Source organism: Halichoerus grypus, chromosome 13 (genome assembly GCF_964656455.1).
Source record: "Halichoerus grypus chromosome 13, mHalGry1.hap1.1, whole genome shotgun sequence".
NCBI classification, from domain to species: domain Eukaryota; kingdom Metazoa; phylum Chordata; class Mammalia; order Carnivora; family Phocidae; genus Halichoerus; species Halichoerus grypus.
The window spans coordinates 8,746,329-8,773,359 of NC_135724.1; the positions used below are offsets into that span (position 1 = coordinate 8,746,329).

The 27,031-nt window shown below is 36.7% G+C and overlaps 1 protein-coding gene and 1 long non-coding RNA gene across 5 annotated transcripts in view; one reads left to right on the top strand and one right to left on the bottom strand.

The window, feature by feature from the left end:
- The window catches only part of LOC144379829 (uncharacterized), a 487,118-nt gene that overhangs the window by 426,646 nt on the left and 33,441 nt on the right, over positions 1 to 27,031 (top strand). The window lies entirely within an intron of this gene.
- The window catches only part of CCDC102B (coiled-coil domain containing 102B), a 191,855-nt gene that overhangs the window by 31,186 nt on the left and 133,638 nt on the right, over positions 1 to 27,031 (bottom strand). For all 4 annotated transcript variants that reach the window (XM_078060182.1, XM_078060181.1, XM_036107921.2 and 1 more), the window contains exon 8: positions 22,655 to 22,771. In XM_078060182.1, coding sequence (XP_077916308.1) covers positions 22,655 to 22,771 — 117 coding nt within the window. The remainder of the gene's footprint in view (positions 1 to 22,654; positions 22,772 to 27,031) is intronic.

Below are 27,031 nucleotides of genomic sequence, written 5' to 3' on the forward strand. Positions count from 1 at the left end.
TTTTAAAAACAGTCATGTATGAGGAAATAATGGGAGAAGTAGTTCTAGAATAAAAAAATGACTAAATAAGATAACCCCTTATGCATTAATTAAACTCAACTGTATTAAGCAGATAGAAAAGACATCCTTGGAGAAATAGAGGGAATTTAAATATGAAGCAGATACTTTTACATTATAGTTAATAATTTCTTAGGATTGATAATCGTGGTCTTGTAGGAAAACACCCTTATTCTGGGATGATACATGCTAAAGAATTTGAGAGAAGTATTATGACGAATACAACTTCTATTCAAATAGTACACAAATGACAGAGATTAATCTTAAAAGATAAAAGATAATATTCAATTTAAAAATTAACAGAATCAAGTATATGATAATATCATTTATAAAAGTTTAAAGTGTATATTTTTCAAGAACATATAAAAATAATAGGTACCTATTGCAATAATTGCCTATGGAGGAAATGGGTGTGGGAGGGGGATATACAGATAATAAAAAAATGAATGAATGAATGAATGAATACAAAAAAGAGAGGGACTTTGCAGAGACCCAGGGTGATGATGTGCCATGAACCGAGGCATACTGCATAAAAAATTCTCTGCCTCTAAGTACAAAAATAAATCCAAACATCAAAATATAAATATTAGTGTATGCATGGGTCCCAAAACATAATTTAAAGAGATACCTATATTTTTAAGAAAGGAAACTAATAAATATGGTTGATTCTGGTGAAGAAATTGAATGGTAGAGAGGATGAAAATATATCTATTTTCTTGAAAGACTCAAGACGGTTGTACTAATGGTGGCCCTGAAACACAGACCTTCTGGATTGATTCTGGTACTTGAAGGCTTACTAGCAGGATGGCTGCAAGGACTCCATCTGGTGGTAGCAGGATACAAACTGTGAATCTCACCTGTGGATGTGGTTAAAGTTGAGGGGAAGCATAGAGTTGAAGGGGAATCACTGTATGTAGTTGCTTAAGAGTTAAATGAGATAGAGGCAATGGTAATTATATGGATTTTGAACTTGGCTAGATTTTATTAAATGACTTGGAAGCCATAAAGAAAATAACTGACAGGCTCAGGTCAGCCAATTTTCAAATCAGGGAATGTTATTAAAGCCGGAATTTGTCCCTGACAGTGTTTAAAGAAGCTCTTATCTCCTGAATCCAGCGGGCAGACTGAGTGTCTCCAGGCTCAGGAATTAATCTTACATGGAAGAGCTGCACAGGAGACAAAACACTTAGTCTTGACAGTTCTCCTGTGCTAAATCAGGGCCCTAAGAGGGAAGCAGTGGGACCTTGGAACCTGAAAAGAGCTTATTTGAGTGGATGCACTTGAATACCTTGAAGCAATATCCCATCCCAGTGGGATTGCCGAAACAAGTGCCTCAAAGACTACATAGATACAATCAACCTGCAGGGCCCTCAGAAACAGCAAATGAATGATGGGTGATGATAGACAACTAAAGGTAATCAAGTGGTAACTCAGTCTCACATTCTCTTTCTGGGTGTCGTATCTTTGCTGGACCTCAAATGACCTTGGTGTTCTCCAGAACATGTCATTGGTCCATTATATTGAAGATATCATGCTAATTACATCTGATAGACAAGAAGTGGGAAGTATTCTGGGTGCCCTAGTAACTCATAGGCATGTCAGAGAGTAGGAAGTTCATCCACATAGATTAAGGGCCCTACCACTCCAATAAAATGTTTAGGGTCCTAGTTTTCTGGAGCATGCATAATCATCACATCTAAAGTAAGGGACAAGTTATAGCATTAAGAAAGAGGCAGAATGGTTGGCCTTGGAGCCTGGAGATACTGCATGTGGAAATAAGGTTATGACCCATTTATGGGGTGACTTAAAGCATGGCATTTTTGAATGGGACCTAGCGCAAGAGAGGGAGCAGCAGTTCCAAGATGTTGTGCAGGCTTCCCTGCCATTCATTCCACTTGGCCCAGCAAATCCAATAGTATTAAAGTATGTCATAGATAAGAATGTATTATGGAGACTTTGGCAGACGCCCATACAGTTCTCAAATAAGGCAATGCAATCTCCATAAGTGGACTACTTTTTATTTGAAAACTAGTTCCTCATATGCTAAAACCAGTTCCTAGTAGAGAATTAGTCCTGACCATGGGACAGTAAGTGATTATGCATCTCGAGCTGCCCATCATGGTCTGGGTATTATCACATCCATCAAGCTATAAAATCAGGCAGCCTTAAGAGCAATTCTTCCTATAATGAAAATAATATATTGAGGATCAGGCCCAACAGGTGCAGAGGACAACAGTAATTTGCACAGACAGATGGACCTAACTCTCACGTTACCTGCCTATATCACATGGATCTCTCTCTCTCAGCTCACACATACGACTTCATGGGCAGTATCTTTCAGTAAACTAATGTAGAAGGACAAGAAATCAGGTCTGATCCATGAGTAGGTCTTCTTGATAGGTTAGCATGAGATAAAAATGGAAGGTACTTTACTACCCACCTACTTGGCAGTGGCTCTGAAGGAGAAATACACTTGTCATTGATGTTGAATGAGGGGACAAGTGACCAAAGGTAAGGATAAACACAGCTGACTGGAAAGTGGTAAATCACGTGGCTTCTTGGATAGGGGCCTCGACACAAAGCAAAACTGAAAAACTAAAGACAAAGAGGTCTGTGCAAGAGGCACAGGGATGGACATATGGATGTGGACATAAAAAGTGTGATTTTTTTTTTTTTTTTTGACTCCCATATCCTATCTGCCAGATTTTTTTTTTTTTTAACCACAGAAAAGGCATTTTAGCAACCAGATGGCAAGGTTGTTGGCATCCAGTCAACATCAGTCATTCTCAGTCCTCCACCAGCCTGGTGCTTGAATAATGGGTGATAAATGGAGTTGTAATATCAGGGTTCAAGGTTATTCCTGGGTCCAATGGAATGGACTTCCTCTTAGCGGGTGATCTAGCTGTTCCCTGACTGAATGTGTGATCTGTGAGCCTCAAAGAACAGCCACTTGGTGACAATATACCGGACCCTTTCTGTAAGGGGCAATGTATAGTTCTCACCTGAACTGAAAAGTACTTTGTCTTTTCTCTTGTCTCTGCCAGCACTGTGATCTAAAGACTTACATAGGAAAGTGGTTCACCAACATAGATTCCTCTCGTTCCTGAAACATCACCTAAAGGTTGGGTACATTTAACAGCAAAGGAGATAAAAAATGGGTATATTACCAAGCAATGTACCAGGGCTCCAAATACCAATCACAAGTCTACAGCAAGCCTGAAAAGGTGAGCATGGTTTGTTAAATGGCATCTATGATTTCCAACTTGAGGGAGGTACTCTACAAGGCAGGACACAGTCATCTATTTGTGGCATATACAGTAGACTAATGGCAACGTATGAGGCTGTGTCCCAGTACACTGAATATGTACATCCAGAAACCAATGCATGAAAGTAGGAATGGTTTTTCTCACCTTTATACCTAGTGTCCCCCCTTATTCTCAATGTTTGCAGAATTTTATTTATACTCTGGCAGGGATAGATAAAACATCTATGTAAAACATGCTTTTCCACTGTGCACTATAAATATATTATGATTTTGAGATTTTTTCAATGTTTTTAGTCACTTGGTAAGGTTAAAAGTTTAAGAGTCTTGACAAAATATTGTTTTGAGTTTTGATAGCAACATTAGAGGTGTACATAAGTGTAGCTTTATATCCGTAGTTTAAATTTTCTGTTTTAGAAGAGGAAAAAATATTTCTCAAGTGTGAGTCAGTTAAAAAAATCAATTACTCAAATATGTCAGTGAACTAAAGTCCAACACGAACATTTGTCCAAATTCAAAAACAAATGTCAATGCCTATGGATTGATTACGTGAGAATCTTCAACTCACCTGAACTTTTTACTGAAAAATTCTTAGACATTTATGGTAGAGGAAAGATTTTCCCAACAGATTTGATAAAGGTCAAAGTATAGACTTGACTATTATTTGAAATTTAAGTTTCCAATAATTATTTATGACAAGAATTCAAAATCACTTGTAAGGAAAATTTTAAATGGCTCTCATCTAGAATCAGGCAAATTTCTTTTGAGTTTCTTAATGTACTTGTTTTTTATCTCAGCTCCCTCCAACCCTTCCACATCTCCTCACCTCCACAAAATAAAATAGACAAGGAAGGACCTCCTTCCCTCCCCCTTCAGGGGTAGTCAAAGTATCAAATTTAAGGAGTTGTGAATGACAATGGTTTCTACTTAACTTGGATTAACGGATAAACTTTAGTGGAGGCCAGGATATGACACAGAAGAAGAGAAAATGTAGAACAAGAACAGAAATTTTTAAAGACCCAGAAGCTAAAAAAAAAAAAAAAGAAACAAAACAGTGGTCAGGATTGATCTCCTTACAAAAGTCTGTGATGTCTAATGAATAATATTTCCCATTTTATTTCTCTGTGCTACAGGACATGAATTTCCAGTGTTTGACTAATAATAATTGTCTTGTTTGTTTACATTCTTACCCAAATGGCTCAGATCCAAATTTTCTGAAGTGCAGCAATGCAAAGCCTGCTTTTGTATTGCACATAATCACTCTCTTAAGGATGCTTGATGATTTTTTAAGATTGGTGGAATCATAATCATGGTTAAAATATATTTTTAATATATTATAAAATCAAGTGTTCCTATAATCACATATTGTATCATTATTTAGCTACATCATATAGCTGATTTTGCTTGCATTGTATATTTGTATTCGGTATTCTAACATAGGAGACTTATGTTCCAAAAATATTTTAAAAAATAGGTTCAAAGTAATAAGATGAAAAATACTTAAATATTTAGTTGATTTATGAGGGTGTGAGGTTTAACTCTAATTTTGCCATGTACTAGCTGTGAAGCCTGGGACACATTCCTTAAACTTTGAGTCTGCTTTCTCATCTGTAAAAAGAAAAACTATAATAGTGCTTCTCTTATAGGGTTGGTATGTTGATGAAATGAAATCACATATGTTAAGGGCTTATAAAGCACATGGAACCTACAAAGCATTCATAAACATTAGCTGTAAATACCTAGTGATACTCAGTCCGAAAGAAAACAGAAACATGTGTTTTAATAGATAGATGTGTTCCTTCCATTACTTTTTAATATTTAAGGCAAAAATGTAGAGATTAAGTGACTTTTCTTCTTCCTTTCTCTTTTGGCATTTTTTAATTCTATCCATGCTCACTCCAGATAACACCCTCCACTTTTTGTAAGACATACTCTCACTGGTTGATAAAATACTTCGTAAAGGGACACTTGGGTGGCTCAGTTGGTTAAGCCTCTGCCTTTGGCTCGGGTCATAATCCCAGGGTCCTGGGATCCTGGGATGGAGTCCCACATTGGGTTCCCTGCTCAGCGGGGAGTCTCCTTCTCCCTCTGCCCCTCCCCCTGCTCGTGTTTGTGTGCTCTCACATTCTCTCTCCCCTCTCTCTCTCTGAAATAAAAAAATAAATTCTTTAAAAAATACTTTGTTAAGAATAATTATCTTATCACTTTTTTATTTCTTTAGTACAATAATTATTATTGTGGTGATTACTAGAAAGTTTAAAGTCATAGACTCAAATATGGACTTTGGAGAATTTTTCATTTTCCAGGGTACTTCAACCCCTGCTAAAAACACATCCAAAAAGGCCTCAGGTTGTAAGACTCATATAATCCCAGAACAATTGTTTTGAACTTAAGCAGATCAGTACTGAAAAGAAAAGCTAATATGATCCATCACTGTTAAAATAATTATTCCAATACAGGTCTACCTCAAGAAGCAAGATAAGTCTCAAATAAACAGCCTAACATTACACCTAAGGAAGCAATAAAATAAAGAACAAACAAAACCCAAAACAAGCAAAAAGAAGGAAATAATAAAGATTAGAGCAGAAATAAATGATACAGAAACTAAAACAAACAATAGAACAGATCAAACATATCAATAAAACCAGGAGCTGGTTGTTTGAAAAGATCAATAAAATTGATAAACCTCTAGCCAGAAAAAAAAAGAGAGAGAGAGAGAAGATTCAAATAAATAAAATCAGAAATCAAAAAGGAGAAATAATAGCCAACACCACAGAAATACAAAAAATGTAAGAGAATATCATGAAAAATGATATGCCAACAAATTGGACAACCTAGAAAAAATGGATAAATTCTAGAAATATATAGCCTATCAAAACTGAATCAGAAAGAAGTAGAAAATTTGAACAGACCAATTACCAGCAATGAAATTGAATCAATAATCAAAAAACTTCAACAAACAAAAGTCTAGGACCAGACAGCCTCACAGGTGAATTCTATCAAACATTTAAAAGAGACTTAATACCTATTCTTCTCAAAATTTTCCAAAAAATAAAAGGGGAAGGAAAACTTCCAAATTCATTCTATGAGACGATATTACCTGATATCAGAACCAGATTAAAAATGCTACAAAAAAAGAGAACTACACGCCAATATCTGTGATAAACATAGATGCAAAAATCATCAACAAAATATTTGCATACTGAACCCAAGAATATATTAAAAAAATCATTCACCACGATCAAGTGGGATTTATTCCTGGGATGCAAGGGTGGTTCAATATTTGCAAATCACACAACGTGATACATCACATCAATAAGAGAAAGGATCAAAACCATATGATCATCTCAAAAGATGCAGAAAAAGCATTTGATAAAGTACAACATCCATTCATGATAAAAATCCTCAACAAAGTAGGTTTAGAAGGAACATACCTCAACATAATAAAGGTCACATATGAAAAATCTAAAACTAACATTATACTCAGTGGTGAAAAGTTTAGAGCTTTCCCCTAAGATCAGGATAAGACAAGGGTGTCCATTCTAACCAGTTTTATTAAACTTAGTACTGGAAGTCCTAGCCAGAGCAATCAGACAAGGAACAAAAGGAACAAAGGCACCCAGATTGGTAAGGAAGAAGTAAAACTTTCACTATTTGCAGATGACATGATACCATATATAGAAAACCCCAAAGACTACACCAAAAACCTCCTAAAAATGATAAATGAATTCAATAAAGTTGCAGGATACAAAATCAATGTACAGAAATCTCTTGCAATCCTTTACACCAATAATGAAGCAAAAGAAAGAGAAATTAAGAAAGCAATCCCAGGGGGCACCTGGGTGGCACAGTCAGCTAAGTGTCTAACTCTTTAAAAAAAAAAAAAAAAGGTTTTATTTAGGGCGCCTGGGCGACTCAGTCAGTTAAGCGTCTGCCTTCAGCTCAGGTCATGATCTCAGGGTCCTGGGATCGAGCCCCACATTGGGCTTCCTGCTCAGCGGGGAGTCTGCTTCTCTCTCTCTCTCTCCCCCTCTGCCCCTCCCCGCCACTCGTTCTCTCTCTGTCTCAAATAAATAAATAAAATTTTGTTAAGATTTTTTTTTTATTTATCTATTTGACAGAGAGAGAGAGAGAGTGAGAGAGAGAGAGCACGCACACAAGCAGGAGGCACAGCAGAGGGAGAGGGAGAAGCAGGCTCCCCACTGATCAGGGAGCCCAATGTGGGGCTCAATCCCAGGATCCAGAGATCATGACCTGAGCTGAAGGCAGATGTTTAACTGACTGAGCCAGCCAGGCACCCCAAGTGTCTAACTCCTGACCTCAGTTCAGGCCTTATCTCAGGATTCTGAGTTCAAGCCATGTGTGGGCTCCACAGTGTGGAGCCTTTAAAAAAAAAAAAAAAAGCAATCCCATTCACAATTGCACCAAAAATAATAAAATGCCTAGCAATAAACTCAACCAAGGATATGAAAGACTTGTACTCTGAAAACTATAAAATGTTGATGAAAGAAATTGAAGACACAAACAAACAGAAAGATATTCCATTCATGAATTGGAAGAACAAATACTGCTAAAATGTCTATACAACCCTAAGCAATCTACAGATTTAATGCAATCCCTATCAAAATACCAACGGCATTCTTCACAGAACTGGAACAAATAATTCTAAAATTGATATGAAACCACAAAAGACCCAAATTAACCAAAAGAATTCTGAACAAGAAAAACAAAGCTGGAGGTCAGTCTCACAATTCTAGATTTCAAGTTATACTACAAAACTGTAGTAACCAAAACACTGGCATAAAAATAGATACACTGATGAACAGAACAGGACAGAGCCCAGAAACAAACCCATGATTATATGATCAATTAATAAAGAGGCAACAATATGCAATGGGAAAAACACGGTCTCTTCAACAAATGATGTTGGGAAAACTAGACAGCTACATGAAAAATAATTAAACTGGTCTACTTTTTTACACCATACCCAAAAATAAACTCAAAATGGACTAAAGACCTAAATGTGAGACCTGAAATCATAAAAATCCTAGAAGAGGGCACAGGCAGTAATTTCTCTGACATTGTTCATAGCAAATTCTTTCTACATGTATCTTCAGAAGCAAGAGAAACAAATGAAAAAATAAATGATTGGGACTACATCAAAGTAAAAAGCTTCTGCGCAGTGAAGGAACAATCAGCAAAACTAAAAGACAATCTACTGAATGGGAGAAGATATTTGTAAACCACATATCCAATAAAGACTTAGTATCCAAAATATATAAAGAATTTATACAACTCAACACCCAAAAAACACCTAACCCAATTTAAAAACGGGCAGAAGACATGAACAGACATTTCTCCAAAGAAGACATATAGATGGCCAAAGACACATGAAAAGATACTCAACATCACTTATCATCAGGGAAATACAAATCAAAACCAAAATGAACTATCACCTCAAACCTGTCAGAATGGCTTAAAAAAAAAAAAATTCCACAAGAAACAACAGGTGTTGGTGAGAATGTGGAGATGTGGAGAAAAAGGAACCCTTGTGTGCTGTTGGTGGGAAAGCAAACTGGTGCAGATACTGTGGAAAACAGTATGGAGGTTCCTCAAAAAATTAAAAATAGAACTATTCAATTATCCAGTAATTGCACTACTGGATATTTACTCAAAAATTACAAACACTAATTCAAAACAATACATGTGCTCCTATGTTTATTGCAACATTACTCGTAATAGTAAAATTTTGGAAGTAGCCTAAGTGTCCATCAATATATATAAATGGATAAAGAAGTGGTGATACACACACACACACACACACACACACACACACACACACATACACACACATATATATAATATATAAATACCATTCAGCATCCATGGAATATTATTCAGTCATAAAAAAGAATGAAACCTTGCCATTTGCAACAACATGGATGGAGTTTGAGAGTATAATGCCAAGCGAAATAAGTCAGTCAGAGAAAGACAAATACCATATGGTTTCACTCATATGTGGAAATTAAGAAACAAACAAAGGGGGGAAAAAAGAGACAAACCAAAAAATGGACACTTAACTATAGAGAACAGAGGTTTATCAGAAGGGAGGTAGGGGGAGGGATGCGAGAAACAGGTGATGGGGATTAAAGAGTACACTCATCATGATGAGCACTGGATAATGTATAGAATTGCTGAATCACTATATTATACACCTGAAACTAATATAACACTGTAAGTTAACTATAATGGAATTAAAATTTTAAAAATGATGAAAAATAATTCCAATAGCCACCCATGCTTACCAGAATTACACATACTAGGAACAAAGTTTTAAATTTAAATATTTATAGAGGTTATATAATTAATAGTATATTCTATTGTTGAAATATTTAAAATATAGTTGAATTTCTAATAATTGAGAGAAACATCCTACCCTACTAGGAAATAAATGAATTTAATAAGAAGTTTAGAGGGTACTGAATTTCTTCAATTAACCCCTGAAGGTAGAGTACAATATGAAAAGTGGGCTTATCTTGGTGGGGAGGAGACCTAAATTTCGTCCGGTCCCAGGAATTCAGCTAGATAGGGATCAAACCATTCTGAACAACTACAAACTCAACAAGAGATCAAAGAAAAGAATAGCAGCAACTCTCTGAACAGAAAAGCGACCACTTTCTGGAAGGTAGGACGTGCGGACAAGTGAATCCGAGGTGATATTCGGGAGGATAGATGGCGGGGGAGGGGGCCTCCATCGGCCGCTTCTGGCAAGTGATAGAGCAGTGGAGCACAAAATCGGAAATTTTAGAAGTCAGCTCTGCTGAGGGACGTCGCTTCAGTGGCTAGGCAGGGGGTGGAACCCTCCCTGGCACAGTGTGGTCTCAGGACCCTCGGGGTCACAGAAAGACAGGGGGTGCCTGAGTGCGACAGAGCTCCCAGGTATTGGAGGAGGGAAGCTGGCTGCAGAGACGGAGCCCAGGAGTGGGCTCTCAGATCAGGGTTGCCATAAACCGTGATCCACGGCACAGTCGGGTCACTGCTCTTCCAGCAGGGACCCAATAAGCGGCAGATCGGGGAGACCCCCCCTTCCTCCCCCAGGAGGAATGGCGCGGGAGCCCACCACAGGAATCTGCTGGGTTAGGAGACTTCACACGGGGTCGGGTGCCAGAGATAGAGACGCTCAGTCACAGGCCGGGTGAGCGTGGAGTGTGACTGGAGATGGGGAGACAGGAGTGATTGACTGCTTTTCTCTGGGGGTGCACTGAGGAGTGGGGCCCCGAGTTCTCAGCTGCTCCAGGGCGGAGACTGGGAGGCCGCCATTTTCACTCTCGTCCTCCAAAGCTGTACGGAAAGCTTTCAGGGAACAAGAGCTCCCGAGAACAAACCCAAGCAGATTACTTAGCCCGACCCGGCAAGGGCGGGGCAATTCCGCCTCCAGCAAAGACATTTGGGAACCATGGCAACAGGCCCCTCCCTCAGAAGATCGCCAAGAACATCCAGCCAAGACCAAGTTTACCGATCAATGAGAACGGCAAAACCCCAGCGCTAGGGGAATACAGCACATAGAATTCATGGTTTTTTTTCCCATGATGCTTTAGTCTTCCAAGTTAATTTTTTAAATTTTATCTTCTTCTTTTTCTGTTTTCCTAGGTGAATTTTTCTTCTTTCCTTTTTCAAACAACATCTTATCAATTCCTTTTCTAAAATCTTTTGTAATTTTTCATTTTTACAGTCATAGTCTATCTCTTCATTGTATTTAACCTTATTTTTTGTATATATATAAGTTTTTTCTCTTTAAAATTTTGGATACAGTTTCTTCTAACAGATCAGATTGGATTAAAAAAAACAAGGCCCATTGATATGCTGTCTGCAAGAGATTCATTTCAGATGCAAAGACACCTTCAGGTTTAAAGTGAGGGGGTGGAAAACAATTTACCATGCTAATGGACATCAAAAGAAAGCTGGGGTGACAATCCTTATATCAGACAAATTAGATTTTAAACCAAAGACCATAATAAGAGAAGAGGAAGGACACTACATCATACTTAAATGGTCTATCCAACAAGAAGATCTAACAGTTTTAAATATCTATGCCCATAACATGGGAGCAGCCAATTATATAGGCCAATTAATAACAAAAGCAAAGAAACACATCGACGACAATACAATAATAGCAGGGGACTTTAACACCCCCCTCACTGAAATGGACAGATCATCTAGGCAAAAGATCACATCCTGGGTCACAAATCAGGTCTCAACCGGTACCAAAAGATTGGGATCATTTCCTGCATATTTTCAGACCACAATGCTTTGAAACTAGAACTCAATCACAAGAGGAAAGTCAGAAAGAACTCAAATACATGGAGGCTAAAGAGCATCCTACTAACGAATGAATGGGTCAACCAGGAAATTAAAGGAGAATTAAAAAAATTCATGGAAACCAATGAAAATGAAAACACAACTGTTCAAAATCTTTGGGATGCAGCAAAGGCAGTCCTAAGAGGAAAGTATATAGCAATACAAGCCTTTCTCAAGAAACAAGAAAGGTCTCAAATACACACCCTAACCCTACACCTAAAGAAGCTGGAGAAAGAACAGCAAATAAAGCCTAAACCCAGCAGGAGAAGAGAAATAAAGATCAGAGCAGAAATCAATGAAATAGAAACCAAAAGAACAGTAGAACAGATCAACGAAACTAGGAGCTGGTTCTTTGAAAGAATTAATAAGATTGATAAACCCCTGGGCAGACTTATCAAAAAGAAAAGAGAAATGACCCAAATAAATAAAATCATGAATGAAAGAGGAGAGATCACAACCAACACCAAAGAAATATAGACAATTATAAGAACATATTATGAGCAACTATATGCCAGCAAATTAGGTAATCTGGAAGAAATGGATGCATTCCTTGAGACATATAAACTACCAAAACTGAACCAGGAAGAAATAGAAAATCTGAACAGACCCATAACCACTAAGGAAATTGAAACAGTAATCAAAAATCTCCCAACAAACAAGAGCCCAGGGCCAGATGGCTTCCCAGGGGAATTCTACCAAACATTTAAAGAAGAATTAATACCTATTCTTCTGAAGCTGCTTCTAAGAATAGAAATGGAAGGAAAACTTCCAAACTTCCAAACTCATTTTATGAGGCCAGCATCACCTTGATCCCAAAACCAAAGACCCCATCAAAAAGGAGAACTACAGACCAATATCCCTGATGAACATGGATGCAAAAATTCTCACCAAAATACTAGCCAATAGGATCCAACAGTACACTAAAAGGATTATTCACCACCACCAAGTGGAATTTATTCCTGGGCTGCAAGGTTGGTTCAACATCCACAAATCAATGTGATACAATACATTAATAAAAGAAAGAACAAGGACCATATGATCCTGTCAACAGATGCAGAAAAAGCATTTGACAAAGTACAGCATCCTTTCTTGATTAAAACTCTTCACAGTGTAGGGACAGAGGGTACATACCTCAATATCATAAAAGCCATCTATGAAAAACCCACAGCGAATATCATACTCAATGGGGAAAAACTGAGCGCTTTCCCCCTAAGGTCAGGAACACAGCAGGGATGTCCACTATCACCACTGCTATTCAACATAGTATTAGAAGTCCTAGCCACAGCAGACAACAAAAAGAAGTAAAAGGCATCCAAATCAGCAAAGAAGAAGTGAAACTCACTTTTTGCAGATGATATGATACTTTATGTGGAAAACCCAAAAGATTCCACCCCAAAACTGCTGGAACTCATACAGGAATTCAGTAAAGTGGCAGGATATAAAATCAATGCACAGAAATCAGTGGCATTTCTATACACCAACAACAAGACAGAAGAAAGAGAAATTAAGGAGTCGATGCCATTTACAATTGCACCCCAAACCATAAGATACCTAAGAATAAATCTAACCAAAGAGACAAAGAATCTGTACTCAGAAAACTATAGAATACTAATGAAAGAAATTGAGGAAGACACAAAGAAATGGAAAAGCGTTCCATGCTCATGGATTGGAAGAACAAATATTGTGAAAATGTCTATGCAACCTAGAGCAATCTACACATTTAATGCAATCCCTATCAAAATACCATCAGCTTCTCAAAGAAATGGAACAAATAATCCTAAAATTTGTAAGGAACCAACCAGAAAGGACCCCGAATAGCCAGAGGAATGTTGAAAAAGAAAAGCAATGCTGGTGGCATCACAATTCTGGACTTCAAACTCTATTACAAAGCTGTCATCATCAAGACAGTATGGTACTGGCACAAAAACAGACACAGATCAATGGAACAGAATAGAGAGCCCAGAAATGGACCCTCAGCTCTATGGTCAACTAATCTTCGACAAAGCAGGAAAGAATGTCCAATGGGAAAAAGGACAGTCTCTTCAACAAATGGTGTTGGGAAAATTGGACAGTCACATGCAAAAGAATGAAACTGGACCATTTCCTTACACGACACACAAAAATAGACTCAAAATGGATGAAAGACCTAAATGTGAGAGAGGAATCCATCAAAATCCTTGAGGAGAACACAGGCAGCAACCTCTTCAACCTCAGCCACAGCAACTTCTTCCTAGAAACATCGCGAAGGCAAGAGAAGTAAGGGCAAAAATGAACTATTGGGACTTCACCAAGATAAAAAACTTTTGCACAGCAAAAGAAACAGTCAACAAAACCAAAAGACAACCAACAGAATGGGAGAAGATATTTGCAAATGACAAATCAGATAAAGGGCTAGTATCCACAGTCTATAAAGAACTTATCAAACTCAACACCCAAAGAACAAATAATCCAATCAAGAAATGGGCAGAAGACATGAACAGACATTTCTGCAAAGAAGACATCCAAATGGCCAATAGACACATAAAAAAGTGCTCAACATCACTCAGCATCAGGGAAGTCCAAATCAAAACCTCAATGAGATACCACCTCACACCAGTCATAATGGCTAAAATTAACAAGTCAGGAAACGACAAATGTTGGCGAGGATGTGGAGAAAGGGGAACCCTGCTACAGTTTTGGTGGGAATGCAAGCTGGTGCAGCCAGTCTGGAAAACAGTATGGAGGTTCCTCAAAAAGTTGAAAATAGAGCTACCTTACGACCCAGCAATTGCACTACTGGGTATTTACCCTAAAGATACAAATGTAGTGATCCGACAGGGCACGTGTACCCCAATGTTTATAGCAGCAATGTCTACAACAGCCAAACTATGGAAAGAGCCTAGATGTCCATCAACAGATGAATGGATAAAGAAGAGGTGGTTTATATATATAACATGGAATATTATGCAGCCATCAAAAAAAAAATGAAATCTTGCCATTTGCAACGACGTGGATGGAACTAGAGGGTATTATGCTAAGCGAAGTAAGTCATTCAGAGAAAGACAAGTATCATATGATCTCACTGATATGAGGAATTTGAGAAACAAGACACAGGATCACAGGGGAAGGGAGGGAAAAATGAAAGAAGAGGAAAACAGAGAGGGAGACAAACCATAAAGAGACTTAATCTCAGGAAACAAACTGAGGGTTGCTGGAGTGGAGGGGGGTGGGAGGGATGGGGTGGCTGGGTGATGGACATTGGGGAGGGTATGTACTATGGTGAGCACTGTGAATTGTGTAAGACTGATGAATCACAGACCTGTACCCCTGAAATAAATAATACATTATATGTTAATAAAAAAAAAAAAAGAAAATTGGGCTTATCTTTAGAGCTTAGGTGACTAGCCAGTGGTTTCTTGATATGGTTGTCCTTTAAAACATTACACTTACCAAGCTCTATCAGTGGGCACATATGAAATCATTGTGTTTGGAACATATTGAATATAGTCAAATATAAAACACATCAAAACATATTCCAAGTGAGTATTGACATATAGTCATGCCTTCCCTCCATTTTGATTTTTTTTTCTTTCAACCTCATAGAAGGTTAAAATAGAAAGCCCTCTTCTTTTTGATATGTACCTTATCCCTCCCCACATCCATTTCATCAACAGCCATGTGCTGGGCATCTACTATGCGGCAAGCACTATTGCAGAATGAAGCTGAGATCTCCCAACTAAACTGAGATTTTGTCACATTCATATTAACCTGGGATTTTGACAGAAGAGAAGTGTGATTGCTCAATGAGCTCATAGGAAAACATCTTTTCTAAGGGAAACATTTTGAGGATGATAATGGGAAAGTTCTAAATCAAATACCACTAATCTAAAATAGAATATTTCTCTTTATTAGAGATTGGAATCCTTGTTACATGCAACTATACTCTAGCAGTTTTAGTAAAAGTTTTGAATTTGAAGCATTGAGAGTAATAATGGATAAGATTATATGATGTAAATAAGCATGCCAATATGAATTTGCCAAGCCCGCTTGCTGCCCTTATGGAAAGCAGTAAGCTGGATGTTGAAAGAAATGTACAGAAATGATGGGCCAAAGGGCCCAGAAAAGTCTCAAATATATGTGTATACACCCAAAAGAGGACACGACCTGGAGGGCATCAGATTGGAAGCTGTAGGCACGTCATCAAGAAAGCACTAGGTGACGGGGGGTTGGCAGTTTTATTAATGCAGTCTCTCTTCTATTTCACACAGACTGCTTTCTATCCAATAGAATACAATAAGGAACTTATGGGTAAGAAAAAAATCTCAGATTGTAATTAAATCATCAATCAAATTTAGCTAAAAAGCTTTCTGAACCGCCCGGCCACCAGGAAAAACTACTGCGGATGGGGTATCTGCACAAAGGAGTTTTAAATTCTTCAGCCTGACCTACATAATTCTAAACCTTTTTTGAAAAAAAAAAAAAATCTATCATTTAAGGCACCTAATACTGCCTGGGTAAATCATCACAGACTTTCATCTGTTATTCAATTTTTATATTTATCAGTTTTCTGTAAATGCAAGACAAATGACAGTTTTGGTCTTGGATAATTAGATTATTTAGACTTTTATCTGTCTAAAAAAAAAACAGAATGCATATCCATGTGTGACAATTTAATTTTCAGTTTGCCCAGAATATTATTTTTCTCTAATGGCTTACTCATATACAATATCTCTTTAGAGATTCTGTTTCCAGAGCTTTGTCAATATAAACCCAAAATGTGCCAGAATGCTTAAATCCGTATCACTAACAGACTTCTAAATTAACTTGGCTTGCAACCATCAATATCCTGTTTCAAAATTATGTAATTATTTCTGATACATTTAGAGTATTCTCAGTAATCTAACTCACTTTGCTACAACGTGTAAAGTCAGTCAGAGGTATGAGATACAAGAGATTTAAATCAATTTAGATTAACATCTTTTGTGGCGATCTCAGAAAATTAAATTATGATGGCATTGGATTTCTAATTATACAACTCCCTTCCAGTCAAAGATAATACTATTTAACCCTGTCAATAAATTAAATCCCAGGCATCTCTTCATTTAAAATTTGTAACTAGGTCAACTCCCCCAGCATCGTGCAGATCTGCTACATAGTTTCCATACAGCTGAAAGCATGCACTTAACTATAATGTATGAAGAATCCTACATCCCTCACTGAAGGCAGTTCTCTGAAGGCAGGTCCATTTCTATATCACACACCACTGAATTACTAGATCCTAGCACAGTAGGTAACCACACAAAATATACAGAATTAAAGTTTGAATTAGAATTTAAGAAAGCACCTTGAAAATATTTTTTTTCCTTTTTTTTTTAACATAGAACAAAAACATTTTTCTGCCCTCTGTATTTTCCCCCACCTTGCCACAAAAAATCTGGTGATGAATTGCTCCCATTAGACTATGCCAGTTACTCTTCTAGTGATCAAAATATTCTCCCAAATCAGTATAATTCCTGATATTTATTAAGAAGGAAAGGAGGAATTTTTTGCTTCACTGTTAATAGTCAATATTATAAAAAATGTTTCAACATATTCCTCTACTCAAAAGAAATGGTCTAAGTCTTTTACAGATCAGATCACCCTTTTTATCACATTATGTCCTGCTAATACCGCAGTCTTTCACTGTCTCACCTGATAACCCCTTCCCACCTGCGCTCTTTACTCGGCTAGCTGCCGTTCCTACTGCGTATCTCATTCTGGACATCCGCCTGTAGCTTCTATGTACTTACACAGGTCACTATACTTCACCTACCGACACACAGAACACACCGTACTTAACTGTCTGGGGTGTTGATTTGTTTCCCACCGTGGCCATCACTATGTCCATCACTCTCTCAGACCCTTAGTGCTTAATCCCAGTGCCAAGCACAATGGAGATGGCTGATAAATACTTGTTGGTAAATGAATAAGATAATGAATGAATGAGCATGGGAACTATTTATTTTGTTATCTTGTTTTCTACTTCACTATTATTTCATTGTGCCTATGCAGAGAGAACAGAGAGACCCTGCTTGATGTTCACATTGAGAAAATTTTCCTTTGAAACCCTGATCAATAATATAACATCTGTGTATGAAAAATTTATGGTACAAAATGTTTATGTTTTATCTTGCATAAGCAAAATGAAGAGGACTACTTATATAATCACTAGTTAAATTTAATATGTTACCCATCTGGGCCTTTTTTTCTCAATTAGGAAGCAGCATTTTAAAAGTGAATAAATAATGATATTTATTCTAGAGGCACCTGGGTGGCTCAGTCAGTTAAGCATCCAACTCTTGGTTTTAGCTCAGGTTGTGATCTCAGGGTCATGAGATGTGGCCTGTATGGGGCTCTCTGCTCAGTGTGGAGTCTGCTTGAGATTCTCTCTCTCCCTCTCCCTTTGTCCCTCTCCCCATTCAAGCTCTCGCTCTCACTCTCTCTCAAAATAAATAAATAAAATCTTTTTTAAAAAATAAGACATTCTAAAAGAGAGAGAGATAAAAACAAATGAATATATTTGGTCCCTTCAATTTATATTACACTGCATTCAATTAGGATTAGGAAGAAAAATAATTTTAAGAGTTTGTTTGGTACCACGTGGAAAGATTTTAACCTTAATGAAGTATCAGAGACAATATGTGTTGACAGCAGAACACTAAGCAAGAGCTACTGTGGATAATTCACTAATATCAGAAAGGGAGATGTAAAATAAGGGACCAGAATATATCTTCAGAGTTTTTAGTTGTACTTATTGGGCTAAATAGGGAAAAGTATGCTGACTTCATCTTTCTAAAGTGCAACAGAAATAGGATGTGAATGTGTGGATAGGTGAGAAAAGAACAATCCACAAATAAGAAATAAGAAAATAAGAAATCAAAATTCCTGGGGCACCTGGGTGGCTCAGATGGTTAAGCGTCTTAAGCTTCAGCTTGGGTCATGATCCCAGGGTCCTGGGATCGAGCCCCACATTGGGCTCCTGGCTCAGCAGGGAGCCTGCTTCTCCCTCTCCCTTTGCCTCCCCCCCTGCCCATGCTCTCTCTCTCTGTATCTCTGTCTCAAATGAATAAATAAAATCTTTAAAAAATATATCACCTAGATTTCTACTCATGTTTCTTTCTAAAAAAAAGAAATCAAAATTCCTAAAAGTTTGAAACTGAAATGTTGGCAATATGTTTTTTAGAACAATACAGGATAAAACAGTTATTCTCCCTTGGATTAATGTGTATACCAAACATGTTGGCCTAAAAAAAAATGTAAAAGGAGTGTTTCCTGATTATGGGCTTGCTTTCAAGCAGCAACCAGACTGTAGAAAGAAGTAATGATTTCTTGACTCAGAATGCCAGTTAATTTCCATTCTAAACAAACTTTTCATTTCCAATTTGAAGGGCCTTGGTCTTAAATATGGAGAACAGATGAAATGTATGTGTTACACATATGCATATACTGAGACCTATCCATTCACCCAGCGACTTGGTGCTCAGAGAATCCACCTCTTCAAACATGGGCCGGAAGACCCAATTATGTAAATACTCTGGGGCCTTTCTGTCAATGTTGCATTTCAGATTTCTTTGACCAAATTTCTACAATGAGAAGCTTACTTCTGGAAAAAAAAAAGCAGATTAAGAAATAGGGTGAATACACTGGTCAAGTGAAAACAATACTATTATGGAATTGGTAAGTATTAGTAACAGTTTAAAAGTTGCCTATCATAAATGGGGATCATCAATGTTAAAAAAAAATTGTGATGTTTGATATTAAAATACTGTTTTTTCCAATTCAAGCAATATTGTTGGAAATTTGCTACATTTCTTCATTAAACTCTCAAGGTGATAGACCAGGTCAGCAATGTCAAAGACTCACTGCTGGCCCCATTTGATTTCTGGATTCAAACTCATGAGCTGGGTGGCCTTGGTAAGTGGCCTAACTTGCTGGCAATCTGAGTCTGAGTGTGCTCCTCTGAAAAACTGGAACTAAATGACAACATACGTAAAAAATTATTTTAACAATGTTGAGGTTATTTTGTAACCTAGAGTGAGGTAAATTCTCTAAGGCTCTTTCCTTTAAAAGTAGGCAAAAATATATATAGATCATAAAACAAAAAAAGTAATAAAAAGAAGTATGTTAACTATACTGGAACTAAAATAAAAAACTTCATAAAAATAAAAACAAAATTAAAAAAGAATATATAGAGCATAAGAGCATTGATATTAAATGAGATCTTATATTTTAATGGCCCAGCACTACAAATGTGACATATTTGAAGTTATCAGTAAATGGTAGCTATTATAATAGACATTACATCTGTAAAAATGAGCAAACAACTAGAAATTTATGTTTAGGTAAGTAAAATATAAATTAAAATTACCTTTTTGTCTATCAGTTACGGAAATATTAAAAATAATAATATATACTGTTGGCTATAGAATAATGAAATGAGAATGTGTATGCATGCAGGTAAGTGAGAATGTAAATTGATATAATTTTTCTAAAGGACAATTTGGCAATGTATATAAAAGATTTAAATAATAAACATTCTCTTGACAAGCCATACCATTTCTAGGAATTTACCCTAAGCCATTTTAAATGTCCAAAGATGAACGTGCACATACAAACTGCAATATTGATTATATATCTTAAAAAAAACCTATTTTTTTTATTTTTTTAAGATTTTATTTATTTGAGAGAGAGCAGAATCAAGGGGGGGAGCGGCAGAGAGAAAGGGAGAAGCAGACTCCCCTCTGAGCAGGGAGTCTCAGATGGGGCTCAGTCCCAGGACCTTGGGATCATGACCTGAGCCAAAGGCAAACACTTAACTGACTGACCCACCCAGGCACTCCAAAAACCTGATATTTAAAAATAGGTTATACTTGAATTAAGGTATGGTACAATCACACAATGGCTTTTATGAAAACATATTACACATTATGATATGATTTTAGAGACCTAAACAAAGACAGTGTAAAAAAATAATGCCAACACAGAGTGATTATTTGTGTTCTTTTCTAAGGAAAGAAAATAGCTTCTATCCTAATTTAAAACTGAAATGAACACATATATGCTCATATCACACACACACACACACACACACACACACACAAGCTCATTGTTTCTATTAAGAATCTCAATATTTTAGTTAATATTTTGTTTTCTTTTGAAAAAAGCTTTCTTTCTGAAATGTAATTCAATTGAATATACCACTTACGTGCACATAGTAAGACATAGCCAATTCATGTCTTTCATTTGCTTTCAGCTTTCAGTGCTCTATTAAGAATTTTTAAATCATAAAATCATATATCATAGTACTTGAGTGTCTTGTGGGAGATTACCGTTCGGTGGATAAAAGGTTTGAATCCTAATCTAAGAAACACAGTTGAGCTGTATCGATATGAAACACGTAATGCAAGGCCACATAATTAATAAATGAGTCTCTGAACTTTTTACTAAATCAAACTAAAAAATTGTACTTCAGAGATCCTATGTTGCTATGGCTCCCGGTGCATCTAAAAATGATGATATAAGATCATGTCCTCGGCTTTTCAGGAGAGTTATAATAAATATCCAGATGTGTCTTTCTCTGTTTTTATCTCTCACTGCTAAGTAAGCTTTTATACATGATGTGCAAAGCTTAATGTAAGATGTTCTCAGATCTCAGGACCAAGAAAAGGTGGCGCCTCTCCTGACGGTTTGATTCCTTTTAGAAAAGAGCCATCACACAAACCACTATTTTCCCTTTTGACCTAACTGGTAGGAAGAATTGTTTTGTTGAAACAAACATCAGCCTTTCTCTTCACGGATCTCTCCATATGCCTTTCCTCACCCACCACCCCTTTCTTCATGTGACTCGTGGAAGAGGGGGCAAGGAACAGCGCTTATGCAATCAGAAAGAGCTATTTCTCCTTAACAACTTAGTGGAACTCCCCAAATCAAGGCATGCTGCCTCTGACAAGTTTTCCCTTGCAATGTGTGACCTTTTCAAAAATCCCATGTGATGACTTTTATTATTCTTACTTCCATTATTTCAATCAATCTGTAAACTGAGACAAAGAGGCATAAGGAGTTGACCAGAATAAAGTAATCAGTAATGGAGCTGCTTCTGGCTCCAAAATCTATGATTTATGCCTTTTCCACTGTACTTTGTTCTTCTGATATAAAAATATGCTGTGGTGTGAGTTCAGTCTTTACAGATCTTTATAAAGAAGAAACCATCTAATACAAATCTCCTTCCTCCCAGCCTGAATTTCCTGAATTGTTCCTACACATGGGTATCCAAGACATTCTTCCAGAATTATGATACAAAAAAAGTAATTTATGATTTCCCACTTTTAGGGCACTAACATTATTTTCTATGCAGTGCAAATAATTCAATCCTCTATCTATAAGAACAATAATTCCCCCTTTATTAACATGACAGAGAAAACAGAATTTACAATCTGTGAAAATTCTTCTGGTGGTGACTGCGGTAGAAGTGTTGAAAATAAATGGTCCCACCATTTTACGTGCCATACCTAAGAAATGAATTAACTCACAAGAGTGAGGTCACCCTGCCTTGTCTCTCACTGTTGCTAGCTGCCAACAGCCGTGTTAATTCCACCAGAAACTGCATGTTACACATTTGTAAGTCATTGGTCCTTACGATAACTTAACACATTAGATCCAGCAGCCGACTGAACCTTTAGTAAGTATTTACTCACAGTTAGAATTGTATTGGCTATAGGGTGGTTTTTTCATCAAATATTTTGTCTTTATAATAGTCAGATAATTCCGATCTAGTGATGAGTCAGTATCATCCCCTAGCATTTTAAGTCATATATAAACTGATTATATTATTTTTGATTTTCAGTAGCATCCTTCTTCATAAAGTAACCAACGATGCTTCTGTTATACTTCTTAAAATAGTATATCACTTAATAATCTTCAGGTATGTTTTGGCATTATAATCTTTATCCAATATCTTACCTCAGCTCTTAACTGGTAGATCAGTCTATCCTTGCTGTTTTGAGATTTTGATTCTTCCTTTATATCTCCTGATAGTTCTTCCATTTCATTTTCATGCTGACCAGGAATAATGTTAAACTGAAAAAAAAAAAAAAAAAAAGGTTAAAATTATAATCACATGATGCTACAAAGGCTGGATCCAGGATAATCCACATTAGTCTTTCATTTTGCTTTTAGTTTAGTTTAGTTTTTTGTTCGTTTGTTTTTTATGTGGATTCTGGCAGGTTTTATTGTTGCTGTGGTAATTAATGTAGTTAAACCATTTATTTCTTATATTTGAAAAATTCTCGGTTATTAGAAAACAAATCAGCAAATTTCCATAAATTCAAACTCATCAATTGAAAAAATTGGGCAAAACTTGGTTACCACAAAGAATCCTGGTAATTGAACAACTGGATTCTAAACAAATCCAATTAATACTGATCTTTTTTTTTTTTAAAGATTTTATTTATTTATTTGACAGAGAGAGAGACACAGCGAGAGAGGGAACACAAGCAGGGGGAGTGGGAGAAGGAGAAGCAGGCTTCCTGCCGAGCAAGGAGCCCGATGCGGGGCTCGATCCCAGGACCCTGGGACCATGACCTGAGCCAAAGGCAGACGCTTAACGACCGAGCCACCCAGGTGCCCCAATTAATACTGATCTTACAGTCTTGAATATCTGTAATACAGGACCCTTTGTAATCCTATTTAATGTCTATTTTTTATGAAGTCTAAGAAGTATATAGATTATAACAGAGGCAAACTTGGGCAATGGAAAAATACATCTATACAATGCTAGAACTGGTAAAAATATGTTTGTTAAAGATGCCAATAAATTAGCAGGAAAACAGGATAAATAAACTATGGCATATCCAGATAATGGAATATTATTCAGCACTAAAAAGCCAAGAAAAGACATGGAGGAAACTTAAATATATATTACTAAGTGAAAGAAGCCAATCTGAAAAGGCTATTTACTGTATAATTCTAACTATGTGACATTCTGGAAAAGGCAAAACCATGGAGACAATATAAAATCAGTGGTTTTCAGGGCTGCAGGGAGGAAGAGATGAATAGGTGGAGCATAGAGATTTTTAGGGCAGCGAAACTATTTGGTATATCACTGGTGGATACATGTCATTATACATTTGTCTAAACCCAGAGAATGCACAACACCAAGAGTACACTCTAAGGTAAACTATGGACAGTGATGTGTCAATGTAGGTTCATCATTTGTAACAAATGTACCACCATGGCGGAGGACACCGATAACAGAGAAGGGTGTGCTTAAGTGGAGACAGGGAGCATACGGGAAATGTATGGATCTTCCACTCAATTTTGCTGTGAATCTAAAACTGCTCTAAAAAATAGTCTACAAAAAGAAACATAGGAATGTGAGAAAAATACTGGAAATGCACAGTAATTTTTCCCCCTAGCTGTTCTTATAGTTTTCAGCAGAAACACAAATTTTGATAAACCTATACAATGTGTAATACATACACATATGTTTGTTTTGTTAACTTATATTTTCCCCTAAAATATGTAGGTAAATATTTTCAGAATTTATATAATTTGTAAGTAATCCCACAATAAATTAGAAAATAAAAGCAAACATTATACTACCTATTTATCATTAAAAATTATATTACTCATAACATTACCATTGTTAATAGTAATATTAAGTATGCACTAGTCTCTAGGAACTGGACTTGATATGTATTTCCTTAGTTAAAGGTAGAGTAATCCTGTGTTAGGTACTATCTTTACCTTAAAGGAAAATAAGCGGTATTTTTGCTAGGCTTAAGTAACTTCCCCAAATTCACAAAGCTAGTAACCGGAAGAAGCACATTTTAAGGATGTTCTTGCCAAATTCATTACCTGAGTTCTTAGTCATAAACCAGCAGCTAGCTACATCTATACTTATAAAGATAAAAGCCATCATAGAGCTTACTGAAAGGCAAAAAGCTTATAGTCACATGCTAGAAATGAACTACAATGGTGTTAGGGGGCTGATATGCCAAGTACAGAGAGGCTCCTTGTTCAGAGGTAGTAACATGGAGAACGCACCATGGAAGGCAAGTGTGGAACAGGACACAATACCATGGGGTTCAGCCAAAGTCTGTCTATGCATGTTTCACCCCACTTTCATGTAAAGACACAATGTGGCATTCATCTCTGGCTAAAATAAAATAAAATAGAAATCACTTTGCTAGAGAAAATAATGAATTGCAAGGATAAAATCAAAGCAATCAAAGCATCAGGTTTTGGTTTGAGTTCACCAAAGTAAAATCCAACTCATTCTGGTAATTGAATGCCCTTAGTTTAACTTCTGAAATCGTGACCATTAATTCTCAGGGAATCAAATCAATCAATAAGCTTTCTCACTGTCAATAGGACTGCAATCAACGTTACCACTCAAAGGAGAGAGGAGGCAGGAAAATAAATTTTCATACATAACAGTATGGGAAATTCACACCAATTACCTAAAGTAATTCCATTTTCATTTTTCACTGACAGTGGAAAATCAAGGATCTCTGGACATATGAAGAAACCAAGAACATGAATAAAATAGCCAAGATTCAAAAACACAATGTCTGATAGAAAAAAAAAGACAGATGAATGGTATATTTTAAGATATGAAAGAAAATGTTATTAAAAATATAATCATTATGTTTGGAAAAAATGAATATATATTGCACTCATAAATTAAGGACAGAACAATTTCAAAATATCAAAGAACAATAAAAGAAACATTTTATTTTTTTATTTTTTTTTTATTTTTTTTTATTTTTATTTTTTAAAGATTTTATTTATTTATTTGAGACAGAGAGAATGAGAGAGAGAGAGAGAGCACATGAGAGGGGTGAGGGTCACAGGGAGAAGCAGGCTCCCCGCCGAGCAGGGAGCCCGATGCGGGACTCGATCCAGGGACTCCAGGATCATGACCTGAGCCGAAGGCAGTCGCTTAACCAACCGAGCCACCCAGGCGCCCTAAAAGAAACATTTTAAAATGTGTCTAGTAATCCCTTCCTTTAGAAAAGTTTGCTAAAAACATTGGAAAATAGAGTCAGAGGCTGAAGTGTCTCAAAGCTCAGTTCTTGGACCTGTTCGCCTGATGCATTCCCTCCTTTGGAAAGCTGATGTGCACCCACAGCATTGCACACTAGCCAAAATTCTGACAATCTCCAAATGTCTAGTCCCATCCTGTAGGTCTCCTTTGACCTTCGGACCCAACTTCCTACTTGTCACTTCTATAGGTATCCCAAACTTAACACATTACAAAGACAAATGAAGAACTCCCCTAAACCAGTTTCTCTGCCAGTCTTTGCCATTTCAGTAAGTATCAACTCTATCCTTCCCTTTGATCAGGCCAAAGATACTGGATTTATTTTTAACTCCTTTCTTTCTCTGACATCATATCCAAACTAAAATCAAAATAATTCAATTTTGCTTTCAAAATATATAATAAATCCAACCACTTCTCTACCTCTGACTACTACTGCCCTGATCAAATACCACCATGGTCTCTCACATCAGTTATTTTAATAGCTGCCATAATCTCTGCTTCTCCGTGTAGCTCTGTAGTCCCTTTCCCAAAAGAGCAGTCAAATAAAGCATTTTCAAAGTAATTCAAATCATGTAACTCTGCTGCTCAAATATTTCCAGTGGCCTCCCAATCCATTCAGAGTATAAGTCAAAGTCCTTATCATCTGCCTGGTCCCAGAACCCTTCAATGTTCTTCTTCTACCCCCACCCCTTATTCTATCAGTCACTCTGGCCTCCTCACTGTTCCTATACACTCCAGGCAGGAAACAGCAAAAAATAAAATAAAAACAGTAAATGAAATATTGTACAGTGAAGGCAATTGAAACAATATAACAGGAAAAAAAACCCCGATGGCCAGATTAATAAAACAATTATAATTTTCCCTATGAAAATTGGAGTTATTTTGATCATTTTAAAATTATACTTTGGACTCAAAATCACCTTAATTTTGCCACTTACCCTATTCAACCTCAGATTCAGATTAATGGAGTTATAACTAAAATCTAATTAGCAGCTGAAAAGTTGAAAGCTGTAGATGTGTAGATATTAAAGATTATTCATTTAGCAGAATTATGAATGTCATCCACAGGTGATATATCACATTACTTAAATTGAAAGTGACAGAAATAGAAGGTACCTGAGGAAGTGAATGAGTCAGCATTAGAAAGCATTTTCCAAGTTCAGGTCCTTTTATTTAATAGTTATTTAAGTATAGTCTCTTGTAAGACTTTTTTTTTTTCTGAAATTGCATCATAATTCCAAAATTCCTCTTTAAAATTCCTCTTTTCATACTGCAGTATTTGTGAAAGGTTA